General features: G+C 40.0%; 1 protein-coding gene across 12 annotated transcripts in view; it reads left to right on the forward strand.

Moving 5' to 3' along the window:
* ARB2A (ARB2 cotranscriptional regulator A) overlaps nt 1-4635 on the forward strand; it is a 493453-nt gene extending 488818 nt beyond the window's left edge. For all 12 annotated transcript variants that reach the window (XM_034959777.3, XM_063604384.1, XM_055112191.1 and 9 more), the window contains one exon: nt 1555-4635. In XM_034959777.3, the coding sequence (XP_034815668.1) occupies nt 1555-1697 (143 nt within the window). In that variant the 3' untranslated portion in view covers nt 1698-4635. The remainder of the gene's footprint in view (nt 1-1554) is intronic.
* Nucleotides 4636-10727: the final 6092 nt, after the last annotated feature.

The following is a 10727-nucleotide window of genomic DNA, read 5'->3' on the forward strand; positions in this document are numbered from 1 at the left end:
TTTCAAATTCAGGTTCATGAGGCCAGTCTGCAGAGGAAAGGAGGATAGGGAGAATCCTTGGGAGGGCACTGATAAAGAGAGAGGGGTTCTCTAGTAGGGCCAGCTCCCACAGCCAAGTCAGGCACAGACTGTAGCTTTCTGCTCTCTGGCCGACAGCAGCCATAGCATCCTTATTGTTGTAACTCCTAGATTGTGATACTGTCACAAAACTGTTGCTAGGCAACAAATGTGGTTACCAGGTCTCAGCGAATAGCTGAAGGGGAAAGCAAAGTGTTGCACCATTGTAGAGTAACCATAGCAATGACCTACTATTACAGACTAAAGAATTATCATTAACAATGTTAAAGTATCAGACTGAGGCCCTGAATCCGGAGACTTCCAAGCGGTATCTCTCTGCATAATTGAGTGATCTAGGAAGAGATTTCAACTGTTTAAAAGCTATTCACTCATTATTTCTGTGGAAGTCTGTAATTATTTTAATTTTTAATTTTAAAAAGTGCTCATTTATGAAGCCACTGGTAAAATGCTACATAAGCCATCACAGGGAGTCAAAAATAGCTAAATGTATTTCCTCATCTGTTCTTATGCTTGCATCCGTGTTATCCGCTGCCTGTGTTAAACTGAAGGTCGATCTGATTTGAAAACATGCTGTACATTAGTATTACATCGAAACCACAGAGAGAAGCTGTAGTAAAATAAAGTAACCCCATAAATTGACAACTAACCTGCATTTTCTAAGTTGAATTCCTCCTGACAAAATGGGAGGCCTAGATGCTCTTTTAGTAGTCACGGCTTTGAAACCTTTTTTTTAGCTGTTCTAAATTTGCCCCTTAAAATCTGTAAAAATGTCGCCCGCCAGGACACTTCAAGGCGTAATCCCTTTTGAATGCGGTCCTTCATTAAGCGTCCCGTATGATTTGGTCTCAGTGACCTAGCTGAGGTAATCGTGTCTAACAGCACAGCTTCCGGGAGACGCAAGAAAAATCATTCCCCCTTCCCCTCCACACCACCCCCTTGGGAAGCAAGGAAACAGGCGCTGTGCGATCCCGCACGCAGGGGAAACCAATCCCCGCGCGCGCCGAGTCTCGGGAGTGGGTGGTTTCCCGGAGGGAGAGGGAGTGGCCCTTCCCGCCCAGCGCTTCCATTGGCCCGGAGAGGCGGAGGCCTCGGGCGGCCAGCCGCGCCTCGGGCGACCCCGGGACAGATCCGGGCCGCGTCCCCGCGTTGGGAGAGGGATGGGGACTGAGGCCGGAGACGCCTAGACGCCGCGGATAGCGAAGTCTGAGTTCCTCTGAGCCAGGGGGCAAGTGACCCCGCAGCCCTAGTTGTGCCCTGGGAGTCGGCTGGCCCGCGCCCGCGAGGGGGCGGGGGTCCTGGCTGAGGGGCGGGGCGCGGGCGGCTGAGGCGGGGCGCAGGCGGGAGGGGCGCAGGCGGGAGGGGCGGGGAGGGGCGGGACCGGGTGGTCGGGAGCCGGGGCTCGGCCTGGCCCTCGCCGCCCTCACCGCGCCCGGCCCCGCGTGGCCACCTGGTAACCGAATGTGTGGTTCTTTGCAGGCACCGACCGTCACGAGCTAACTTCCTGGAAGAGCTTTCCGTCTATTTTCAAATTCTTTACCGAAGCCTCAGAGGCCAAGACCAGCTCCCTGAAGCCGGCTGTGACGCGCCGCTCGCACCGCATCAAGCACGAAGAGCTGTAAGAGGAGCGAGCGCGACGGGGGAGGCCGCCCTGGCGCACGCACCCGCACGCCTCCTCACTGCTTGTGTCGTCGAGCGGACTCCCAGCCCCTCATTAGATTGTTTTCTTCCCAGAGCACAGGGTCGTGATATATACATCTAAATAGCGTTTTGCATTATTTCTAGATGAGTGCAACTGTCAAAGCAATATGGGTTCACTGGTCGTGCTTCCTGCGGGCTGAGCGCGGGCTGAGCGCTGCCAGTCAGCGCTCACATTAAGGCTGACAGCGCCCTGCCTGGCGCGGCCGGCGAGGCTCTAATTGCCCTGACGGAGACCGCGCGGGCGCTGCGGGTCCGGCGGCGTCGGCGCGGTCCTAGTGCCCGCCGTAGCGGAGCCGCTGCTGCTTCCCCCTCCTTAATTATGTCCATCTTTCCCCGCTCTCAACTGGAGCAAACTTCTATTCCAGACTTCAGATTTCCATTTTCACTAGGTTTTTCCCTGAGGGCATCTTATTACCCACCTCTTTTTTTTTTTTTTTTAAGGAAGTTCCACACACACTCCAAAGCCGATTTCAAATTCAGAACCTGAATGCCATGATGTACCATGTAGTTTGGGGAGTGCAAATTGTTCTCTCCCTGTTTTCATTTCGGGACCAGAAAAAAACAACTCTGCATAAAAATCTATAAAGTGCTGAATCCGCATTACTGTTGAAAATCCTTTTGCCAGCTAATTGTGAGAGTTTACACAAGTCTCTGATTTCAGAAGAGACTGTTAAAACCAAAACAATGATGGGCAGCTCTTTTAAGTGTAGGTGTGAAAGGTCCCATTTTCAATGGAATTTCCAACTGTTATCACTGGGATTGACTTTACTTTTTAAACACATAATGTGTACTGAGTGGCATTGTAATTTAGATATAACACACTTAAGTTTTGCTTTTTAAATCTCTCTGTAGAGAAAGATTGTTGTTGTTAATCCTTTCCAGAATGATCTATTCTGAGCTTTCCTGGAGTTAGGCCCTTCTAGGGAGAGAATTTTTTTATTGTCATCAGGAAACGAAACCTTTGTGCTCTGCAGCCTTTTTCTTCTGAAAGGCTAAGTGGGGCTAAAATTATCCTTTTAGTTTTCTGCTTTAACAAGAAGAGAAGGACTTGGTGTGAAAGAATTTCTTCTCTCAGTCCAATGGTATAATTTTTAGCACTCCGCTTCCTCTGTAGGGTTTAGCCCTACAGTTTGAACAATTAAGTATTTTAATCCAGCTAAGATGTGGCCAACACTGTGAAATACAGGAGATGTTAAGGTTTTGCTGACTTTTAGATTAAAATCTTAAAATTTCACAATATATTTTAATTACTTGACAAGTTTAATTACCTAGTAAAGATTGTTTCTAATAGATGAGAACATAAATTTAATAGTTTTCATCCTTTTTTAAAGTGTGTGCAACAATTAATATGCCTGCCTTATTTGAGGACATGATAAAATGTACCCAAAATGACTTCGAACTGTCTAATGCCTCAGAAAAGTAACTTAAAATCAACCACTTCGTGCTTAAATGTTTTTATATTATGAACCGATTTCAACAAGTTTTAAAGCTGTTAATATCTCATTGCTGTGTTTGACATACAAGTACATTCATTGGTTCTATAGTCTTAATGATGACAAATTAAAGATGTTTTTTCAGTGCTCAGGTATGCATATATTTTCGTGTTACTTAAGCAAAATCAACTATATAGGAGGAAAAATCAAAATGGAATTTTATTCAGCTACCAGATGGCTTAAAATGAGTAAACCCCAACAACATCAAGCACATTTGTCTGTGATATTGACCCTTTTTATCCAATCATTACTATTTTAGAAGTAGTGGTGAACTGTGTAAAATAATGGTATCTTCAGCAGTGTTCCGGAATCTTAGTTGAGGGACAAACATTCCTTCCAGTGAGAGATTCAAGAATTGATGTGAATTGAATATATTTTTCAAGGTATTATAAATTGTGTTGTGTTTTCAGTATATGAAAATGTTGACAGGAAACAATTTTATAGCATTTATAAAAAACCAACACTTGTGCAATGCTAAATTGGCGAAGCTTCTGCACCTGAATTAGAGCACAATAAATATGCTGTTTATAAACCAAATCACTGCTATTCCTTCTCTCAAATCATCTCTCCTCTTTTTAAACCTTTACTTATAGCTAGAATAAATCACTATTTAATTGCCTCTAATACTTTAAAACTACTGGATGGTTAGGCCTTGTTTAACTATTTATGGAGAGCTATTTGCAAACTTAAGTTGTGTAAATGTAATTTCTACTTGTGAATCTGAGCTGTAGCAGCCCAGAGGGAGCTAGGCAAACTATTCCAGACCACCAACTGATAAGTGATCAGATTCTTTGTAATGTAGGATTTTTTAACCTGTTGATTATGGGTTTGTTGATATAAATGTAATAATGTTCACCTCGATTTTCCTGGAGTAACAACCAGCAGTTGGTAGTAGCCCACCTGCATGACGACGGCCAGTGTTAACAATATTTTTGTTCTGATCTTCTTCTTCCCCATTTTTGTTTCCTCAAACCGGTTTTTAGGAGAGTGGAGATTTAAAGTCAGGATGTGGCCTTTTTATTTTAATTATATACTTAATTCTTAGAACAAGTAGAATGGGAAAACAGTGACTGATAAATCTAAGATTCAAAATAGTCCTGTCGAAACTTAAAGGCCAGATTATTGCTTTGGAGCTTTCTGTAGGTACTAGCCATCCCATCGTTAAATGTTTTCATGGATATTTGAAAAGAAGACCATGTACCTTTAATAACTGTTCTTTTCTCGAGTTTCTGCCTTGTGCTTTGACCTGGATTGCATTATTATTGTTTATGCGAAGTAAAAAAAAAAAAAAAAAAGGAAAGCACAAGCTTTTCCTGTATATTATATTTCCATTTCCATTTTAAAATAAAAACAATTTTCCCAACAACAGCGGTGTTATTATTCTTGCTCAGAAGAATTCTTGCTTATTCACCAATTGCATAGAGACTTTTTAAAGCAAAAACATAAAAGGAAGGATGAGACAGCATCCGTCAATATTTTAAACTTTCTGGCTACTTTTTATTTCTGTTAGTATTGCTGTAAGGTAATATCCTAACTTTAGTTGAGTCACTATTTGGCTTGCACCTTTTACAAAGCTAACATTTCTAAGACAGTTGTTTTTAATATCTTAAATATCTCCTTAGCAAGGAAATCTGAACAACCTATCAATTAAATTGTTGTTTTATAAAATACACTTGAATATGCCATAAATAAATGTGTTTTCCAAGAGGAGTCTGGTGAGTTTAAGTTGCCTCCAAGTTCATGTATATAGGTTCTTGATGTACTGTGTTCGATCTGAAAATAACTTACATTTCTTTTACAGCTTTCTTAAAACCTTTAGCCCCTTTTAGAGATATGCTAACTATATTATCCGTGCTAATAAGTTAGATTTTGTTTGTTTCTCTGGATTATCTGCGGTTCAATCCAAACACGTGTGTCTCTTGTTATAATCATATTTTTTACTGTAAACTGACAGGTTCCTGTTGGTGTCTGTAATCCTAATTCATTTAAGAAAGAGTACTACTACAGAAAGTGTAAAAATTTCTCAAAAACTTTCCACATGCCTCTCTGGAGAAAAAAAATGTCTTTAAATGTGAGACACTCTCATCTTTGAAATATGGGTGGCAAAAAGGGGGATGATGGTGGTGGTGATTTTATTATTACTTATTAGTGGCCATAATAATATAAAATAAAAGACTCCAGGAGGTACTCCCTTTCAAAAATTGAATACTTTCCTTCCTTCCTTATATAGAATGACTGAGTGGGAGTCTCTTGAATTGTTCGTCTTCCTTTTATCTAATATTCTATTAATCTCCAAAAAGATCAGTTTGAGTCTGGGAAAGGGTTTTTAATCAACACTTCACAGAGCTTAAAGCTACCCTACCTAAAGCGTCAGCTTTGTTAGGCGGTTTTAGATTTAAAGCATTGCAACTGTCATGCACTGTACTAAAAGTAAAGAATGTACACCAAGTGGAAGATGTTGAAAAGAGGGGAATAGCACAAAGTCGATTAACGGAGATTCGAGAATAGAAGTAGCCATCAAAGCATTCCAGCATTTATCTCAAAATCTATGTAAGGTTTTTTTAAAAAAGCAACAATGATAGTTTTAAACCACACACTTAAGAGGGATGAATGTTGATTTAATTGATTCATTTGGATCGATGTTTTTAAAGTTTCACACTACTGATCTTTCATGTAGTGATGTCTTTAGCAGTCAGTGGTCTGACATGAGCCTTCTCAGATTTCATCAGTGGGACTCTCCATGACGTCTAAAATTATGCAACAGCCTATGCAATGGTAACTTTAGAATTGGGAGACCTTGATGCCAAAGAGCGTGATTAGATTGAAGAACTCTTGTTAATTCCCAGCACAAAGGTTTTAGAGAAGTAATAACTGTAAAATGAACCACAAAGGTTAAAATCACCAAATATTAAATAGTTGGCTTTAATTGCTAGATGGGAGAAAGTCATCCTGCAAGTTTGACCATGAAGTGGATACCACACAGTGACCACTGTTTTCCCCTGGAATATAAAAAGCTTGAAAGTGGAAATTTGACTTAGTCCATGAGGCCTTCTAAGCAACTTTTCCCAGTCCTTCGCCTTGAGATTTGTGAAGAACCTTTCACTATATCCTTTATATTGTTGGAGTTGAGTTCTGTTTGAAACAGACATGAAGCATGTTACTAGAAAGAAATCTAGAGAAGTCCTACATCTTTCCTTTTAGAGCATTCATCTTTTTCTTCCTTGGCTATTACCTCGAGTAATATGGAGAACTGTCATGGGTAAAATAATGTTGAACTGTACTTTGTGGCCAGCCTGCAATACCAATACAAAGAATCTGAAATGAAAAGACAACCAACACCCCAAGAATGATATGTCTCCTTTTAAAGTTTACAATTTGAATAATGAATTTGGATAGAAACTTGGCAGGAAAACAAACCATGGCACCATCACATCACCAACCATTTTCACTTTTCTGTCCAATTTCAGAGTGCATGTGTTTGTGAGTATTTCACTAGATCAGTGACAGCTCTTTATTTGCATAATTATATGCTCTGGTCTGAAGAGAAAACTAACCCCCAAATTTCATGGGTCACCAAACTGCAACAATCAATGTTTTATCACGTATGCTAAGCAAAATCTAAGAAGCTATATGAAGTTTCTTGGGGAGTTTTTACTCCTCAGAAAATTAAAGAGTTTTCTCTCCTGAATAGATTCAAAAATCTTTCCAAGTTCTTTGTAACTGAATTCTGTTTGAAGGCAAAACTACAGATTAACATGTAGATCTGGATCGTAGACTCACTAGCATTACTTCAAAGTGGCTTAAGAAGAGCAGCATTTTGGGTGCACTATTAAATTCTGAGCACTGTCCCTCATGATTTGAGGGAAAAAAATCACTGGTCAAATTATGATTAGCCAAAATGAAGTTCGATTAACTACAATTGAGTATAAAGTTCATTTTCTTCTTTATAATAACTCAAGATTTTAAAAAAGACCTACCTAATTGAAAAAAATACATATGTCTCATACACACATATTCATCCATGAGGTACATGTGCCCATTCCTGTCCATTTCGCCTGAAATACACAGACAACATATACAATATGTCTGTCTTTTCGATGCCTATGATATAGTAGGTGTTGTGTATATGTTGGTTACCATGAATGTTTGTAAACTTGTTAAATAAATTTTTCATCTTCAATTCTGCAAGGCATTGTAATAAATATTTTAATGCTTCAAGTTCATTGAACCTGTAAATTATCTCTCTGTAATGTGCATTTGTGTGTAAGGTTGGCTTTATTTCATTAAGGAAAATTTTATTTAAATTGTTGGTATCTTTAGTTTGTAGGCAATCTGCCAAATTTGAAATACTATAAGGGATAAAGACACATGCAGAGAGAGACTTTTTATGGAGTTATTGAAATCCTGGAAAATATGCCTTTACCTAGATTATTAAGGAATATACTAGGTGCATGATTTAATTCTACAAAAGGAGTTAGATAGGAATTTCATTTCAGAGCATGTAATACAGTGCCTTTTATTTGAAGTGAGCTGTCAGTTTCTTATCAGGCAATTTACTGTCATCAACAAAAACATCAGGAAAAAAGAAACATTTAAGGGAAAAATTTTTCAAGAATTGCAGTTTTGAAGTATTTTATTCTCCATCTGAAGAAAGATGAGAGGTCTTTAGGTCAGGCATCAGAAATTTCCTAAAATGTTCTTATTCTTTCAAGTGAAAAAGAAACCAATTCTCCCAAGTTTTTAACTAAAGTTGAACTCGAAACGAAACATTTACCTGCTCTTGAACCTAAAAAATGTAAACCTCTGCTTGTCACAGAACACTGCCCAGGACCACCACATCTCATGTTTGTTACTGTTCTTACTGAAATGTTCAGCTAATTATAACCCCTCTGCTACCCCTCCCCCCATCATCTACCTCCCCAGAAATTGCTGTTTGGACTGAAGATCTTGGATTCCTCTAGGTGAAAATTCCTCAAAATTGAATCTGTAAAAACAAATAAATCCAAGTTTAACATTTTTATCAAAATGAATTTGTAAGCAAATGAGTCAAAATATAAGATTAGGGTTAGGAACTATGTGTCTTTGAGTTAGATTAAATACATTCTATTGTTTATATGGTATAAATCCTTCTAAGGAAAACAATACACAATATTTAGGCCTATTAATTATTTTCGCTTTATATGACCTCTGTGGGAACATTGCTTAGAGTGTCAGATAGGGCTCTCAGTTTTCCACTCTGCCAAAGATGCAGAAAAATTTGTTATTTCCCACTGAATTCCACACATGAGGGGATTGACCCTGTGGCTATAAGGCCTAGGTTTTCTCTTTTTATCATTTTCATTTCTTTTTGCTCACATGTCACCATATCCCATTGTGTCTGAAAAAGGTGCCTGTGATCCAGTTCATCTTCATGTACCTCCAAATAATTTTTCAAAGGTTTATTTTCTTCTTTTTTTAGCCATAATTAAATAAATGGCTTTTTTCCAATAAATGTTCACACCTTCTCTGGGTACTTGGATAATCAGGATTTATCAACTGAAGAAATATTGATGGTTTGTTGTGGTGGTTTTGTTGGTTCCTCCCCTCCCCCCTCCCCATTTTTGCTTTTGCTTTGCATCAGTAAATTACTTAATATCATCCCCTGGAGTAACCACCTCTAAAAATAACCCTAGCACAGAGTGTCACAATTTGGCTTTCATACCGGCTTGAAAAAAACCATTAAAATTGCATTGATCTCACAAATATTGATCTAGTGCTTTATATCAAATATCAAATGAGATGCTGTCAGTTGCTGCTGATCATTGTGTCAGCTGTTTGAATTCATGTCCCTTTCCTTCTTCATTGTCACATGGATTCCAGTTGCAGAGGCTAAGTAAGATTTTCTTGATTAAAACAAGTTCAATTACTTTCCTGTTTTGCACATTTCTGGTTGAACCAAACGTAGTTTAATAGTCTACCTGAAATTTTGGCAGGTGATATGTCTGTACATGTGTGTTACAAGAGTGTGATTCAGTTCCTAGGTTATGTTTCTATTTAGCCTAATCTTGAAATAATTTTAACTGTATTCTACTTTATTTCTGATCACCTGTATTTTTAAAAATAAAATTTGTTTTTAAAAAAAATGCAGTTATTAGAGTACCATTTTATAACTTAGAATGAAATCTTAACCATTTCTAATTTATACACACACACTACAATAGCAAGTTGCTCCTTTTATTCTTGCTGTCAAAAATATAACTATAGCTTTTGGCAGGTATGGAGTTTAGAGAATTATTTAAGTGAAATTGAATCTATATATATTTAATACTGCCTCAGTAAACTCATGTTATCTAGCAGGTTAAGTCATGCTGTGCTTTTATTTTCCATCAAATCTGGAAATAGCTAATTGCCCCTGGATATGTTTAGAGTTTCAAATCAAGTCTCAAATCATCCTTTTTATTTCCTCCTTACTCTTTACTTTGTACGTCAAGAATTGCTGATTACACTACTTTGAAAAATGGAACACTTTAAAGAAGAAGCTACCAGTTAACACTGCTGTCTAAGCAGTAATGACTGTGAAATATGGAATAGAACCCCCATAAAGTACTATTTAAATTTTAAAGCCACATTTGTATTTTCTACATTCGCAGGGAGGAAAAAAAAATCTAGCCGCACGAGTTGTTGGTGTCCGTTTCCCTTTTATACACTTGAGCTCGGTTTGGGGACAGCAAAGCGAAATGAAGCCGCGCTCTCCCCAGCACCATGGACAGCGCCCAGCGCGCGCCCCCGCCCACCCCCCCCCACTCCCCCCCAACCCGCCCCCTTCCCTCTCCCCTTCCTTGGCCAGAACCCCAAAGTTCTGGCCCTCGCCTGATTCCTCTCTCCGACCACTCCCCCGCCACAAAAAACTGGCTCCCGAAATCTTAAGATCTGAGCCTAGAGCGACAGTGACTTTAAAGAATATGCAGTTTGTGGGTGGAGAGTCTTGCTTGCTCCAAGCCGGTGTTACAGCGCCCAGAGTTTACACAACATTTGCCTGAGAGTCTCCTTGAATTTGCATCTAGTCTAAGCTGAAAGTAGCGCCACTCTTGTCATTTCTATGGCAGGGATCTTCCCTCCCCTTTCCCCTTACCCCCGACTTTTCTGTGGCCAACTTTTCACCACCATCCATAGCTGGCAGAAGCTGTACATGACTGCACTTTAAGAGGTCTGTACTGGGAGCACATTCTTCCCGGGCTCTGAATCTGTCTGGAGAGATCTGCATTCCAGAAGATCTAAGTCCATACCCGTCCGGCCCTTGGTCCCACGGCTCTGCCAGTGGCTGGAGCTGTCGGACTGGCTCGGGTGCGCCCAGGCACTGGTTAATTACCTCCCGGAGAGAGGCGGCTCCGCTGCGGGCGCCCGGCCCGCCGCGCGCTAAAGAGCCTGACGGCAACTTACTTGACAGCACCAAAAAGGGGACGCGTCTGGCTCAGTACC

This window comes from Pan paniscus, chromosome 4, assembly GCF_029289425.2.
Source record: "Pan paniscus chromosome 4, NHGRI_mPanPan1-v2.0_pri, whole genome shotgun sequence".
Classification (NCBI taxonomy): Eukaryota; Metazoa; Chordata; class Mammalia; order Primates; family Hominidae; genus Pan; species Pan paniscus.